This window comes from Rhamphochromis sp. 'chilingali', assembly GCF_963969265.1.
Source record: "Rhamphochromis sp. 'chilingali' genome assembly, chromosome: 19".
Taxonomy (NCBI): domain Eukaryota; kingdom Metazoa; phylum Chordata; class Actinopteri; order Cichliformes; family Cichlidae; genus Rhamphochromis; species Rhamphochromis sp. 'chilingali'.
Window position 1 is genome coordinate 21,559,934 of NC_137946.1, and position 17,493 is coordinate 21,577,426.

The 17,493-nt window shown below is 38.6% G+C and overlaps 1 protein-coding gene across 1 annotated transcript; it reads left to right on the forward strand.

The window, feature by feature from the left end:
* Positions 1-5,154: 5,154 nt before the first annotated feature.
* Positions 5,155-16,439, forward strand: grxcr2 (glutaredoxin and cysteine rich domain containing 2). The gene is made up of 5 exons (XM_080866669.1): positions 5,155-5,483; positions 5,972-6,155; positions 8,007-8,116; positions 13,446-13,673; positions 15,373-16,439. Exons 1-5 carry the CDS (start codon positions 5,427-5,429, stop codon positions 15,544-15,546), a joined length of 753 nt encoding a protein of 250 aa, XP_080722795.1. The 5' UTR covers positions 5,155-5,426; the 3' UTR covers positions 15,547-16,439.
* Positions 16,440-17,493: the final 1,054 nt, after the last annotated feature.

Genomic DNA, 17,493 nt, shown 5'->3' on the forward strand with positions numbered 1-17,493 from the left:
TTTTGGGATTTTAGATACTGGGTTTTGGGTTTGTGCTCCCTCTATTGGTCCCTGGTGTTAGTGTTCCCCTGTCTCGTCAGGTTCATCAGGTCCAGCTGTGTCTCCCACCTGTGTGTGATTTCCCAGTGTCTCTCTGTGTACTTATAGTGTGTGTTTGCCTCTGTTCCTCGTCGCGTCGTCTGTGTTCATACCCGGTGAATTTCCCTGCGTGCTCTCCCTGCTGTTCTCCCTTCATGTTCAGGTTTGCCACTCTTTTGTGTAGTTTCTCCCAGTTTAGTTCGTCCTTAGTTCTGTTTGCCATCTCCACTTTATGTTCAGTATTGTCAATAAATCACCCTTCACGTCTGAAATTGTGCTGCGTTTGAGTCCTCCTTCCACTCTTCACACGGCTGCTGCCCCGAGCCGTGACAAATTTTAGTTATACTATTTCATGTGTCTAGACAACATGTTATATCATCTGCAAATCGTAAATGTGATCTCTTTCTACAGTGAACATATGATAATTGTATTCCATTCAGTTAACACAGAAGAAACTGTCCCAGTCTATTGTCTGGGGTCCATTTTTTCTTTCTTTTTGTCTGTAACCTTCAGGAAAGATGTGACATTAGTGTGTTGGGAAATGTCTGAAGATAAATACAGTCTTTCAAATTCATCTGTAGCTTCATCACTCCTCCTTTATCTCTTCTTGGGTACCACCCTCATAGTCCCATCCATCTCTAATTTCAGCCTTTCAATTCTTTTAATTTCTGTCTTTTTCTCTTCCTCCTCCAATGCTCCTGCCTGTTAGTCTGCTAAGGGCAGAGCAGTAGAGTTAAAATGTGAGGTTGGTACTGAAACGGGTAGATAAAGAGAGCGAGGCTGTAGAATATAAGTGGTTTCATTAAAAATGGCAAAGCGCCTGTCCTTTTTTTTCATAGTTATATACTCCTTAAATGTCACTAATTCCACCTTGCCCTAACCATTTGCCTTCACGATCACGACCAGGGTGGAGAAATTCTATTGTTGCTTGAAAATAGGCAGCTCGTGTGAGAGTCAGTCAATAACATCCCCCTTGGGAGGGTGTCAGAAAAAGAAAAAATAATGAGTATGTCTCCTGTGAGTGAGTTTTTCACCTCTCTCTCTCTCTCTTTTTTTTTTTTTTCCATTTTATTGTTGCACTTACATCTGGAGAGACAAAGATGAGGAAACTTTGAGGGTATACAAAAAAGGGTTGCAAGGACATATGCTGCCCTCAGGCCCTGAAAGTGAGACTTGTCTAGTAAAACACACCAAGTTCCTTTGAGTGCGCTTGGATTCTTTGGGTTTGGGGGTGTGGATAATCGAACTTAGCCCACACACGATAACTTAAATACAAAGTGTCTATGATTGATGTAGCATAAGGTAAGATGTGGTATAGCTGCGCAGGGTTTGAGGCATAAACAACTGAGACGAGGCCATTAAATGTACACGGGGTGTAACAGACCAGAATTAGATTAAAAGATCTGCAGAGGAACAACATGCATTCATCTTAATAATTACTGATTTGTTGGTGCAATACAAGTTATAGTTGTAGTTCTAATTTACAAATCCAAATTTAGTACATAGATGTTGCATCAGGCCATCTGGGTGGCTGGTCCTCTATTTGGATTTCAATTGAAGCTTCTTTTATTCACCTGAGTCAAAGGGCATTATCACCAGTACAGTAAAAACAAAACTGTTATTTCCCAGTTTTGATCACTGTCTTTAGAGCACTAAAATGAATTAGGTGATTTATAGATAGACACCATGCATTGCACCTGAGTGATGAAGCTCATACTGAATATTGTATTGGGGGAGCTTTAATGGGGATAATAGAATATACATGAACTGTTAATGTGGAGACACAGAGATACGCATTTACAGTGGCAATCATTTAAACCGAAAGCAGCAAGAATCCTGGCACATTAAATGATTCCTTCATTGCGATGCACCCAAAACAATTTCTCGCCTGAGTAGGCATACTTGCTTGTTCTGCAGTCTGATTAAGCTGACTCTCGGTCACGGAAGAGACAAGGGAGGCTCTCTGTGTGATCTGAATGCTCTCACCCCCTACTTTAAGACCATCCATTCCCTCTCGATTTAATAACAGTCATCTGTAAGGATAATTGTGAGATTGATCTCGACATGCATGGAGTAAATGAGATCCATTTGTTAGATTAGTGTTTGTTCTGTAAAATCGCTTCTTGAAGATGCAGGGAAAAAGTTGTCACTGCCGTCAGCAGTTTCAAACTTTGAATAAGAAAACTGTGTAAACAGAGCAATTCAAATAGCTATCGGTATATTCCAGATCCATTGTTTACATAGGATTTACACAGGTTTTTGGAAAATAGATGCACATACTCACTGACACACAGATACACACAAGGTCCCACAGAGGGGATGCAGAATTTTCTTTTAGTACATCCCCATTAAAAATTGTGGCTGAAATCTTAAATTACTCTTTATATTTGTGGATAAAGGTTAAATGAATGCTGATCACACTCAGTTAGTCCTAATAATAGTCTGATGGGCCAATTCTGGAAAAGATGAAGAACACAATTAGAGATATGAGTGGCCCCTTTATATGATGGGATCATTTGAAAAACAGAAAAACATTGCTTATCAAAGGCATTAGAGAGGCATCAAATATCAGTCTTGTACATAGTGTAAAATTCAGTTTCTCCTGGAAAGCAGTGTATTCCTTTGCTCATATCAAAGACCCTCTTAGAAAGGCTTAAACTTGAGAAAGTGTGTGGCTCCGTTTGGTGGACAGTGTAACATAATGTACTGTTTTGGATTTGATATAATATCTATTAAAAGGAAAACTTCCACAGCACTGCTTAATTGGGCAAGTTGTGAACATTTTTTAGGGCTCTGTGCTGTTCTGTGAAAAACTAACTCAACCCATGGTTCAGTAGCTTGTAGAACAATCTTTAGTGGCAATAACCTGAAGCAATCTTTTTCTGTATGACCTCATCAGTCTGCCACATCGTTGTAGAGGAATTCTGGCCCTCTATTCTTTACAATGTTGTTTGAATTCACTGAAATTTGCAGACATTTGTTTATTCACAACTCTAAGGTCTCACTAATGCTTATCAATCTTGTTGATTAAATGCAGTTTAATTGGGTTGAGGTCTGCACCTTCCCTGGGCCTTTTTCAGCCATTCTATTATAGATGTTTTGTTAATAATGGGATCATCGTACTGTCACATGACTCTGGCTATTGGACAGATGGCATCACATATGACTCTGGAACATAAACTGAAGAGTTCATGGTTGACTCGATGACCTCAAGGTTCCCAGGTCCTATGGCAGTACTTGACAGTTGGTATGAGGTATTTGTGCTGATATACTGTGCTCTTTTTTGCACTGTGCAGTGGATTATGGCCAAACATTCCCACTTTGCTCTGGTTTGCAAAAGGACATTATACCAGAAGTCTTGTGGTTTGTTCAGATGCAACTTTGCAAACCTAAGTTATGTTGCCATGTTCTTTTTAAAGAAAAGGGACTGTAGAGTTTGTGATGTAGTTCATTGATTGTGACATTGTTTTATCATACACTCAAAAAAGATGTATGTTCATACTTGCAGATGACCAATTAATCAAGTTCATTTGTTTAGCAGCAGGGTTAGCTTTCACTGGACTTCACAGAGTTCTATGAAAACTTTTTTCCACTATACTATAACTATAGGTAGCAAAAAGATCTCTGCATCAATAAAGCAAAACATTTGAATCCCATATTACTTTATCAATAAAATGTTCATATAAAAAATCATTGTGGTCATTTTTCTGTACCATTTGAACTTACTCATGCTTGACGTTTGTCCAGAAAAGGCACAGAGGAGTGCTCTAAGTTAGCGGTCCCCAACCCCTGGGCCATGGACTGGTACCGGTCCGTGTCCCATGAGTCGCTTGGTACCAGGCCACGAGTGTTGAGGCTCGCATGTGAAATTTATGGTTTTCAGAGTTTTTATCGTTATTTTTTAAATCATTTTTATCGTTAACTCGGTTTCCCTGGGTTTTTTCCTGTGTGTTATGAAAACAAATCTGTTTTTTTTGGTACCGGTACTGGGTTTTATTTTGTTGTATTTATCCGCGACACTTTAAAGACCGGTCAGTGAAAATATTGTTGGATATAAACCGGTCCGTTGTGCAAAAAAGGTTGGGGACCGCTGCTCTAAGTTCATGTCTGTAAATCACAATGTTGAAGCCTAAACCAATGTTTAGTAATATTTATTTCATGTCTGCATTGAAGTAACCTTCAATTTTTTGTGAAGGACTAACATTTGGGATATTTGATATTTCCATCCATCCATCTTCATCCGCTTTATCCGAGGCCGGGTCGCGGGGGCAGCAGCCTAAGCTGATATTTCTGTATCCAAAATCTTCTGGAATGTCTGTGAAGTCTTAACTCATGGAGCAAAGGTGATTTTGAGGTTGTGGTGATTCTGGGCACATCATGCCAGAATTCCCTCAATTTGCAGACATGGATAACAGATATAATGGGAAAGTTCTTATAATCCTATTGCATAGTCCACTTGAAAGACTCATATGTAGAAGGTGCCTTCATATTGCAGGTAGCACAGACTCACACTGAGAGGTCACACAGAGGTCTTCTTGGAGCCTTGTGTTCACTCTTTGTTGATGAAATTTCCATCAATCAGACCCAAGCACATATAAATTAGAACACTAGTGTTTCACTTCCAGGGCACTTCAGATTAGACTTTCAGGGATGAGCCACTCAATTTGTTAATAATGTGAAGACACATTACAAAAGTAATATGTTATTTCAGTCAGATGCCACTTGAAGCTCGCTAATTATAGAGATATTTTGATAAGGCTAAATGTTTTCTTTATGACAGCAACAGACATCAAATGCCATGTTTACTTTCCACCACAGATACTCTCGGCTCCTGTCCAATGACAGGCTGCAGCTACAACTATCTAACAACTCCCACATGTACCCATACTCACTGCCTTACTCTCTCTTTCTCTCCATTTTGCACACAAACACACAGAGCAACACGCAGGCTCCAAATGCTTTCTATTTTTGTGATCATAATTATTTGATGACAGGGCTTCTGGTTTCGCAACCACCCTTTTGTACACTCGATCTATCTGTGAATAATTTAGCACTGAGAGCTAGAAAGGTGGGTCCCTTAAAACAGCAGGTACAGGCAAACTCTGGAAGCAGGACACAGAGAGAGAGCATTGCCATCCTATCTTTGTCATCCGCCCACTCCTTACTTACAGCTCTTTAGTCCGGCTGCTGTGCTTCCATCGAGCTGTATATTAATCCAAGTTTGAATTTATCCATCCTTACAAACAACCCTTCAGCACAGCAGGCTCCACGCTGTCCAGCTAGAAGAAGGTAAGGAGCTCATTGGATGGAGTGACCCCCTTTCTGCATCCACTCTTCAATCAGCCATCATGGAGGAACTCCAGAGAAAACTGAATCAGCGCTACGAAGACACCAAACCAAGAAAGGTGAGTTCTTATGACACCACTTTATTTTGAAATTATAGGTTTCACCGTTATAAATGTTTCAGAGGAAAAGACTTGTTAAGGTCGTTTCAATTATCAAGCCTCCTCTTTCTCTCTTTTTTCTAAACAATTGCAAAACTATTAGCAGGTGATTCTAAGCACATAGTTAAAGAGTTCTCTGTTTGCAGCTCATGTTGTGAAGCTGCAAATAGAGAATGACACAGGACTGTTGATGTGTGTATTAACATTCTGCAAATATTTGCACACATGGTCAGATACCATATTTTTCTGCTTATGAACCTACCTATATTCTATTTATTTATATAGCCCCACTCACAGCAACAATCACCTCAATGTGCTTTGTACTATAAGATAAAAGAAACTCTACAGTTACTTATTAATCACTCATTAGTTACTAATTAATGTTTTTGGTGTGACAAGCAACAACAAGCAGTGGAATCAAAGATGTTACCTTCCACTCCAAACTACAGGTGAGGTTCAAGCTGGCATCATCCTACAGTGGCCGAGTGCTGAAGCACGTGTACGAGGACGGTCAAGAGCTGGACAGCCCCGAGGAGAAATACCCTCACAGCTTTATCCACCGCAAAATCCCTCCCAGCCACCTCGAGATGGAGCAGCTCTGCGGATTTGAGGACACTCATGGAGACCAACAGAGTGGGTTTTTACTTTATATGCATGGTTGCCCTTAGGATTATTTGTTTGGGCAGTACTGCATGTAAACTGGGAGCAGGCAAGGCAAGCAAGGTGTAGTAGTTTGCATAAAGTGATCTTTTTTTCCCCATTAAAGTAAAAACATGCACAGTTAATCCAGTAGCATGAATCCAGTAGCATAAAATGAATTTAAAGCCCATTTTGATGTTGGTGACCGAGATGATTATTTGACTGCCTAATCAATGTATTTAAAGGTACTGTGTGTAAAATTTCCCCACTAGATGTCAGTAGTTTCAGTCAGCTGAATTCTCTTTTCTTACCCTCCCAGTTCAAATGCATAGTCCTAACTATAGCGGCTGCTGTAGTGCAGAATTCTCTGGCTGCTGTTCATCTGTAGTGATCGTAAGGTGTCAGTGTTACCTCACCTGCAAATATGCCAGGTTTCCACTTCTATTTGTGCTGGAGGAGGCTGTAAAACTTTATGAAAGGTGTACAATACAAGTAGATGAAGCTCATTTCTGTCTCATGACAGTGATACTGAAGTGAGTTGTTGAGAATATCCTGAACGTTTATGTCGGTTAGCATTGTTGGTTTTGCTGCTATTAGCTGGCGTTAGTAAAACTCTTTTTGAAGTGGAGCTAACAATGTGGGACTCAAACACTTAACAAATAAACTTATGATCTGAGAATGTAATCACACTATTTATCAGAGGAAAAGTGTGATTATTTTTAGGAGACTTAAGTTTAAGATTAGCTGGTATAATGGGAGTTTATAACCAGCTAACTAAATGGACTGATTCTTATATAGCGGTTTTCTATTCAAAGTGCTCTATACAACATGCCTCATTCACCCAATCACACAAGCACTTTATCTATACGTAGTGCTTTCTAAGTACATTCACACACATTCATACTCTGATGGATGCTTCAGAGAGCAAGTTGGGGTTAGTATCTTGCCCAAGTATACTTAACATGCAGACTGGAGGAGCCAGGGATTGAACCACCAACCTTCCGATCAGTAGGTGACCAGCTCTACCTCCTGAGCTACAGCCACCCCCTAACTTTGCTGATTAGTCAGCTGTTAGTCATCTGTTTCTTGCTTGATGATCTTGAAGCTTTATGCAGATCAACTGTACACTTCTCTAAGTAGTTTTTATGGTCATTGATTAAATGAAGTATCTTCATCTTTGATTGTACTTTACATAAATTTATATTCTAATTCTAAATTTATAAATTGTATTGTCCTATTTCCATCTGTCTCAGTCTGTGGCTGAGAGAGTTGTGAATTCTGCATGGTCTACTGGTTGCCATCTACATCAGAGGGCAAAAGAATTGCAACAGATGGCAACAAATGCATTATTTGTCACAGCCGATTGCTGTATTATCACAAATCAGATAGCAATCTGAACCCATCTTATTGCCACTTTATCACCATTTTATCACTGTTTTGATGCAACAGAGTTGGTTTGAAGAGGGCAACTGACTAGAGTGGCCTCAAGCCTCGTCTCCCTCTTCAAAGCGACCATTTCAAAGGCAGAGCGATTGCAAGTTGATTGGACACGGTCGCAATATTTTAAGTGTTCCACAACTTATCCACACCCAATAAGAAAAACAGCTCTAAGGAAATGGACTCTACCACTTTGGATGTCTTTTGCTGGTCCACACTCCCACCAGCCACTTTGGATACCACTGTTTATAGGCTTGGTTTCAGTAGTTGGCTCTATGTGATCACTGCACATCAATGTGTTAGAAATAGAGCACATGCTGTTGCTACAGATGAAAACTGCACTTGAGTCTGTAATACTGTATACAAGTTCTCACTCTAGCCTGACAACATGTTTTATTCTGTACCCAGGTGTCTATCCTCCAACAGGGCTCATAGCCCAGAGAATAAATGTATATAGAGGAATGGGCAGCTACAAACCTGCAGTTGGCCAGACTGAGGAAGGAGAGGGAGACAGCAAGGTAAAAATCCAGAATTTGATATTATATTTTAGTTGAGTTATTGTAGGTTTTTCACTAACAGTGCCAATTATATATGTCTGTTTTTCTCAAAATTTTAAACACATTGTTTTCAGACTACATTAATTTAAAGAACTCTATGTTTGGGCATGAATTGTGAGGCTAGGAATGTGCTTTATGCATAGGTCTAGGCTGAGGTGTCAGATTTCATGAAAGGTGCTTCATTTGTAACATAAGAAGATGTCATGAGAAAAAAAGAAAGATTCTTTCAGCTGCTCCTTTTGCAAGGGGTTGCATATTTGATTTGCACAGATTTTTTTTATGCCGGATGCCCTTTCTGACGAAAGCCTCCCAGGCATTCGTGTCTTCTCCCTGATCCTGAGCTGGGAAACTTTTGTGAATTAAGCAAACGTGTTAACTGCTGAACTACAGATTATTTTCCAACTTACAAATAAATCATATATGACGGTCAAGATCAATGCTTTACTCGCATATACAAGTAAAACATTCACTTTTGACTCACTGACTTGTTGCATCTTACAGCATATGGTAAATAAGATAGTTATTCATCAGCGTCACATTTTTGAGCTAGAGAATACCAGAGAAAAGGCTTTGACCCCATCTTTGATCGTTCTAAGTTTGTGTTTTACACTTGCTTAATGAGTGCCCCCCCTTGAGTTGAAGGACAGCCAGAAAAAAGTTGAGGGGGTTGAGTGTGTCAAAGTACTTTCAGGACTGTACACATGTGTAAAAAACGTTAAAAAACATTGCTTGTTCCTGCAATAATCTACATAAGGACCTGAAATTTGGGTCTAAGTCCGTTTAAAGGGTTGAGAAAACACAGAAGTCAGTGTGACTGCTTTTAATCTTATGGACTACTGAAAGTCGTGAAACTGCAACTGTTTGGTTTTCACATTAATCTGGGTGCACTCCATGCTATGGCATGACAAGTTTTCAGTCAATGGCTCTATGGGAATCACATTGTTGGTGCAGAAATGCTATGAAACTTTGTTAGTTTTGTTTAAAAAGAGATGGTAACTATGCATGTTTTTTTGTACTAGCACATCAGTTATCTGTGATGTGTAGATACAACACCACTTAATCTTTTAAGCAGCATGCTCTTTTTAATGAATTAATATAAGTGTTTAGTGTCTTTTTATTTTCACTGCTGTCTGTGCACTGCAAACTGGTGTTTACTGGTTTTATCATGTCATTAGCAACAAATGTGAACAATTTTGTAGCATTTTTTAAATGCAATGGCATCTGTGCTGCATGTTTTCTGCCACCCATCATTGCTGTTATGACACACTGCAGTTAAAATGTGTTTATATGCAAACTGTATATAATTGTTCGAGGTTTTGCCAAAAAAAAGATTAATTTAGTAAATACGTTTTGGACACTGTCCATTTGGTTCTGATAATTCAGATTTTGTAAATTCTGAAAGATTCTAATTCCCTTGTCAGTTTAAATGAGCTGGAACCAAAACAGTCAGTCGCTATTAAGAGTTTCATGAACGATTTAGTTAACTTTTATTCTCAAAAAAACATACTGGCAACGAAATTGAGTCATTAGCATCTCAATGATGCTTTATGGAAAGCATAAAGTGTCATTGTTTCTCTCTGCATATAAAATGAAAGCACTGATATACAGACACCTAGGGTTACAGTGGAACAGTGTGTACATAAAAAAGAGGCTGGCCAGTATCAGCTGTACCAGGTGATATTCAGATTGGTCCAGATTGGTATATGAAACAGTATACAATGCACAAACAAATACTTTGGGTTCGTAAAAGTTTTCTCATCACATTGTTTTGCAATAACCATCCCTGTCTACAGCATGTACTGTATATCACAGCACATCACAGCTGACCAAATATCAAGGGTTGTCTCCATGGGCAGTTCATAGCTACTTTGTGGCATATACTGTAGAGCAGTGGTCCCCAACCCCCGGGCCTCGGACCGGTACCGGTCCGTGAGTCGTTTGGTACCGGGCCGCGAGAGAAATGTATGTTTTTCAGGGTTTTTATCAGTTTTCAGCGTTATTTTGTTATTGTTTTTATCGTTAACTCAGTTTTCCCAGGCCTTTTCACGTGTGTTATGAATAAATCTTCTTTTTTTCTGTACCGGTACTAGTTTTATTTTGTTGTATTTATCCGCGACACCTTAAAGGCCGGTCCGTGAAAATATTGTCGGGCATAAACCGGTCCGTGGTGCAAAAAACTTACATGCATCAGTTGATTTAGAATAATACATTTATAGTTTTGGCAAATACACCATCTGGATTTAATGATAGCAATTATCTGTCTTCATTAATAGTTTTTTTATGTAAGAAAACTAAAAATAATTTTTGACAAGAATAAATACCAATCAAGACAAAAACTAATGTTTTATAAACTTAATAAACTCTTAAACTCATAAACTCTTAATCGCACTTTCCTTATATTTATGTGCCACCCAATTCTTGAACTTTTTTTTGATTTTCTGTCATGTGAAAAAGAGTTTTCATTGTAGATGCTTGTGATTAACTGTGACCACCTCTGTGAAAGCAGAAGATTTCTGCTCTGGAGCATTCAGGTGTGTATAAAAACAATGCAGACTTCTCAACAAATTTAGCCCAAAGTCAGACCACGCGATGCTAAAAGAAATTGCAAACACCAACGAGCTATACCGCAGCTTTTACAGATTTGAGCTAGCAATTAACTGTAAATTTCTAATATATTTGGTTTAATGAATAATCTTGAGTTCTATATTATGCAGATCAAGATTTTTTTGTTTTGTTTTTACACTGTTTACATGATCTTCTCAATATGTTTTATGGCCAGTTGTCACACCTAAAAACTGATTTCAGTGATTTACACTTTACACTATACACATGCATAGTAAGAGTACATGTACTGAAAAGCAAGCAGACACACCACAGTAAAGCATTACACAATTATCAGTGAATGCAAAGTTATGTAATAATTAATTTATGGCTACACAAAAACAAAACATACAATCCAGATTTAAAATATTAAACAGGGATCTTAGGCAATTAGAACATCAGCTGCATGCTGCTCAATGAAATTTGTTCAACAAAAGCAATAAAATTGTTAATCTGACTGAAAAATGCATTTTTACTGAGCTACAACGGCAGCAGCTTCATTAGTGCAGCAGGCTAAAAGGGAGGTCAGCCACATTGCCTGCTGGCTTGATGTCAGTTTCATTCCTTTATCCTCCAAACAAAGGAATGCTTGGCCCTGGTCACCAAGTCAGTATTTAGCACATTTATCAGTAGAGAGCAGCAATCTGGAGTTAGCTTATCCTTTTAGGGCATTATTGAAAGGATGGCGCAATGGTTCTACAGAGGTCCCTCACCTAACAAGGTTTAATGATAATTCTAGGCTGCATTGTTTTAGGGTTTCACTCTCAGTTTTAAAGTAAGAGAGATAAATTGCATCAATATGTTTCTTTTATTTTTCTTGTATATTTTTCATATTTTCATATATATATATATATATATATATATATATATATATATATATATATATATATACATACATACATACATACATACATACATACATACATATATATATATATATATATATATATATATATATATATATATATATATATATATATATATATATATATATGTATGTATGTATGTATGTATGTATATATATATATGTATGTATGTATGTATGTATGTATGTATGTATATATATATATATATATGTATATGTATTATTATTATTTTTTTTACATCATCCTGAATACTACAGAGAGTGTGAACATGAGTCTGGATTCAGCAAGACATCCCTGCATAATAAGATGAAGGTTGCCAATCTTCTCTGGTTGCTTTGTTCCCACAGAAAGCAGCCATCAAAATAACAAAGGGTTAAATGTAATGAAGAATTTCTTTTTTTAAAAAAAAAGCTCTAAAATAGACATGGTGAAGATGACCTCGAACCTTGAACCGGATGGTTTACAGCAGCAGAAGACCACACTGGGATCCAGTCATGTCAGCTGCAAACACAGTCTATTTGCGCGGTTCTCCAAAACTGTGCGATAAAAGATTGGTCTGATGGGTCTCGATTTCTGCTGCAGCATCCAGATTATAGGGGTCAGAATTTGGCATAACCAAACGGGGGTGGTATAATGGTATGTGGGATATTTTCTTGGCATAATTTGGGATCGTTAGTACCAACACCACAGCCTACCAGAGTATTCTTTCTAACCATGTCCATCAATGGCACAGTGTATCCATTTTCTGATGACTGCTTCCAGGAGTATAGCATAAAATGTCACACAGCTCAGATCAACTCAAACTGGAATCTTAAACGTACAGTAACAAGGAGTTTGATATATTCAAATGGCCTGCACAGACACTAGAGCCCAGTCCAACAGAGCGAATAGGATTTGCATCATGAATGTGCAGCTGACAAATCTGCAGCGACTCTGTGATGCTGTCAGATTAATATGGACCAAAATCTCAGGGGAGTGTTTCCAGCACTTTGTTGAATCCATGCCATGAAGAATAAAGGAGTTCAGAAGGTAAAAGGGGGTCCAAGCAGATACTAGTGGCCAGTGAATATAATGTATGTAAAAAGTATCAATATTTGTCATTATTACAGATAGGATAAGATAAGATAACTCTTTATTGTCATTGCACAGTCATACTTACAATAGTACAGTGAAACTGGAAAACTATCCCACGTCAGACACAACACAGTAAACTTTAAAGTGGATAAAAAGTACAAAAATGGTATGAATAATAGATTAAAGAATAAATATTTGCACATTATTGCCCCCAAAACAGTGCCGGTAGGTAGACAATTAGGTCAGCTGTTAGCATTGATTAGGGCTATTGCCCTGTTCAGATACACTGTTTCATTGTCTAGATAACCACTACGGATGTGCATGTTTTTCTAGACAAGCGATGACACTTTTCAACATGAAATCTTTTTTTCTTAATATCAGAGAGCAGTTGGAGTTGGGAAATGTAGATGACATCTAGCATATGTATAAGTTAATTAAAATTATTTGTCTGTTTGGGCCTAATTGTCATGAAACAGCTGTGTGGCAGACAGAATGCAGACTCAGATGCAGGACTGGGGAGATGTGAATGAATGAAATAAAATCAACTTTAATGTTGTAGCTTACAAGAATACACAAAAACTAAAAATCATAAATTCCTTCCTAAAAACCAAAAAGAAATCATGAACCAACAAAACTCATAATTCTGGAAGAGAGACATATGGACATAGACAGACACAGACAACAACATGGCACTGATGTTGTTAATAGAAAATGATGCAGGATTATCTGATATTTTACATTTCTTTCAGTCCCCAGTGTTGGACTTTGGTAAGATAATCATCTATACCAGCAATCTGCGCATTATTAAAGCACCGCAGAAGAAGCCTGAAATGTTTCGGCAGCACACAGTGCCTCTCATTGACTTGGAAGGATACCCAAAGGCCAAGGAAAGGGGGAGCAGGAGGAGGGCTAAAGCAGTTTTCACACAGGAGGAGGCGGAGAAGGAGGAGAAACAGATCTGCGACACTGATACCAAGGTAATGATCCTTGGTCAAATTATTCTCAGTGGTGTGGTAAGGTTTTATCACCCCATTTCTGTTTCTTGCTTTTCTCACTCTCGCCATGTCCTCCTCCCCATCCCACTTTCTCTGCATGTGTCTTCAGCCATCTTTTCTTCACTTTATCTTTGCTTTCAAGAAAACAACTGCAGGATCTTCTTCTGTTTCTGCCTCACACCAAAGTCTCCTCTGTTTCCTTGTAAATGCAAACTTGTTTGTATCCTTATTCGCTTTCTTTTCTACCGTCCTGCTGCAACAGCCACCAACCTATTGTCCTAGTGTTATCTGACAACTGTGAACAAATACTGATGAGTCCACAGTTTTACTCTGCCCTTGCAGCATCTGCCTGCTGCTTACCAGCCAGCAAGGATACCCAGGTCGCTATTATTCCCTCCCTCTCACCTCCTTGGATGATTACTGTTCTCTTCTCTCTTATCCCTCCATCATTTTCTCAGCTCTCTTGTTATTTTCGCATTTTCTCCGCCTCCATACAAGTTCATTCTCAGCCTGTTTTTTGTTTTATATTTCGTCATCTCACTCCTGTTTGTTCCGTTCTCTTCTTCACCATCTTTAGCAGCGGCAATTCATTATATTCACCGTCTTCATTTTTTTCCAAGAAGAGCTTAGATTCACACTTGATTTTATACATGAAAAATTTCTGCAACTGTTGGACAACAATCTGGACATGAACCTGATTGTGAAATAATAATGGCTGTATATACAAGCATCCTTATGTTTATCTTGGAGTCACCAAAGCTATAAGTGAGAACATAAACTGTAATTGAAAGACAAACCTTACCTGCCCCTTTGCCTTGTGAATTTCAGCACCATTTTATTTTTGTAGCTGCTTTCTGCTGCAAAATACCGTGTCCTGTTTTATACGACTCTGTTGTATTGCACTCATATAGAAGCAAATAATGGGCCCTACTAAAGCAGCACCTTTAGAGGGTTTTTTGTTGTTGTTGACTTTTTTCTTTTGTGTTATAGACTTTTTTCTGGCTGACCCTTGCATACCAAGCTGTCTAGCTCTTCCTTTTACAACAATTTGGGACTCATGAAGGATCTAAGTGAATATGTTTTGTTTTCTTTAATTATCCTGTTTCAAATGTAACCTCACAGCTCAGCTTCTGTTTCTGTTCAGTCATCATTCGGTTGATAACATACAGAGCAGCTGCTCATTACTGTAAACTTTGCAATAATGACCAACTGGGTATAATAAATGACAGACTGGCTGGACATTATCCTGCAGCACAGCTACTTACCACAGCCATTTAATTAGAAATATTATTGGAAAAATTCTTTGTATCATTAAGGTTTCTAGTGTTTTGCCAGCAGGCACGTCAGTTATACATGATAGCGGCGTTAATGTTTGCTGATTATGACGCGGCCTTTGGTGGCACTGTAAATGTTTGTGTTAACTTTAAGTGGAAAAATGTGTTTTATTATCAGAAACAGATGTTTGTAATTCAAAAGCAACAAACATTTGCGCACATTTTTCATACAGGCCTTCAGATATGGGGGACGTGAGCCTTTCCTTCAAACCTGACCGACTCCCCTTTTCAGCTCAATCTTTATCCCTGCATCCCCTCTTCTTTTCACCCCTTCCTCCCTTTGTGACCCCTTTGCTCACCTCACAGGACCCCTCTTCCATCTCCTAATGTGTTTTTTCTGTCTCCAGGAGGCTGACAGCTGCCAGCATTGTGGTGGTTCAGGCTCCGCTCCCTGCTCTCTGTGTCACGGTAGCAAGCTGTCCATGCTGGCGAACCGCTTCAATGAGTCCATCAGTGATCTGCGTTGCCAAGCCTGCTACCCCTATGGTCTGGAGAAGTGCCAGTCCTGCTCCAATAAATAGCACCATTTGGCTGACACCCATATCTGGCAGTGAGAGAGCGAGCGTGTGAGTGAGTGAATGAGAGTGTGTGGCTGAGTGAGTGTAAGCCCAGTGTGCTACGGGTTTGTCAGAATTGTCTCAGTGGCAGTATTGCTCTAATCCAAAACGTTCTTGGTGGGGTGCACTACTAGGAAACATAAGCCATCATTGGACATTGGAGAGGGGGATTGTGACTGTGGGCACAAAATCATAAAATACAATTACTGTGTGCAGTGAACATGGCTTGCGATAACACAAATACATAATCGCTTTTTTTTGTTGTCACGTTACTTTGCATCTGCTGCCTTCATCCTGATAAAACCTGGTTCCACAACAGAGTTATCATTTTAATTAAAATGATGCAAACATTTCACAGTTTATTGTGTCTACTGGGAAGGGTTCCCTGTTCATAGCTCCCCTGTCTATTCACCAGAGACACTGAAACCTTTTTCACTTGAACATAATGGGTTGTACCGGGATAATTGATGCTATTATTTTTTAGAAAAATACAGAGAGGAATGAGACAAATGGGACTGTTTGATAAACGGCGACAGCAATAATCAGGAGATGATGTTTAATGTGAGTTCCCCCCAAATAACGTTGTTACTGCAACACAGATGTGCGTGCTTTTCTTGTTGGTGGGGGGTAAATATGCAAACTTTTTAAACCACTTTTCATCTCAACAGATAATAAATGTTTGACATTCTCAGTATTGATTTCAGATGGTGTGTTAATAATAAAAAGTCTAAGAGGTGTTATGGATGAAAATATGAATGAAAATAATGATTTAAATGACAGAAATGATTTATTGTAGACCAGCTCAGGAGATTGGGTTTGTTTTGTAACACTTTTAGATCATTTAAAGATATGTCTACACATTTTTTGGGGGGTGAATTAATTAAATAAAAATACCTGAATACCTTTTCAATGTTTTTTTATTTTATTTTATTCATTATTGTTTTAAAGTTTAGCTTTTGATGCAAAAAGGATTGTTGTATGGATCAGATTACTCTGTCCTCTGTATAATCCACATCCCAGGGTCCCCATGGAGACATGTTTTCATGGCAACATTTCAGATCTCATCTATTAAAACAGTGACGCTTGCAGTGAGCATATGTTTTATTGACTTTATTCCTAAAAGTCTCCTGCCTTTTAACTGAGCCTTATGCATCACTCTCTGTCTCCAATCATACATGTATGATTACCTTAAAGTCTTTCCTCAGATGGCTGTTTTTACTGTGAGTTAGTTGTTAATTGTTACAAATTTGAAAAATAGGAAACATGCAACACGCCACATAATCCCCAGTCTCTGCATCGTATTCATTGCACCTCAAATCAAAGGCAATCAACCATATTACTTTCTATCATGACATTTGAGGATGATTTAACAGAAAAGGAAAACAAAATTAAATCGTTTTGCCTCACTGGGAAAGGCTTTTAATAGCTCTGACACTGCTGTTGTCAGCTTTGAGTGATCACCTTCATGCATTTGATTTTTGCAAGGTTACATCAACTCATTGCAAGCGCTAATAAAATCTACCCATGAGGTTTTTTCAAGTCTTTAAAGTTTAACTTTAAAGTCCAAAATCAGAGGATTTCTCATGTCTGTGCATTTGACTATAGTTTCCAGTTCAAAACAGCAGGTTCCCCTTAGTATGCCTTTATAATCAAATCTGAACTGCAATGATCCCCAGGACATTTTCTAGTGGCTGCTGAAGTAGCATTTTTCACCACTACCTTTATTTGGCAAGGCAGAGATGATCAATCAAATTCTTTTTCAATAGCACTGACCACATCTTCTGGGATGTCAGTGGCAAAAAGTCATGCCAGACAAGCACCATTAGAGCCCTCTATCCCTGCCTCTGCACCTATATTTGTGCTTGGGCTTCAACTATTTTATTCTGTTTAAAAGGAAACTATAAGGGTTAG

What these genes read in the sequence shown, in the direction of transcription:
- grxcr2 (XM_080866669.1), top strand. Translation starts at nt 5,427, where the DNA reads ATGGAGGAACTCCAGAGAAAACTGAATCAGCGCTACGAAGACACCAAA. An exon ending in CACTCATGGAGACCAACAGA is followed by an intron (nt 6,156 to 8,006) that starts GTGGGTTTTTAC and finishes TTCTGTACCCAG; the next exon opens with GTGTCTATCCTCCAACAGGG. An exon ending in TCTGCGACACTGATACCAAG is followed by an intron (nt 13,674 to 15,372) that starts GTAATGATCCTT and finishes TTCTGTCTCCAG; the next exon opens with GAGGCTGACAGCTGCCAGCA.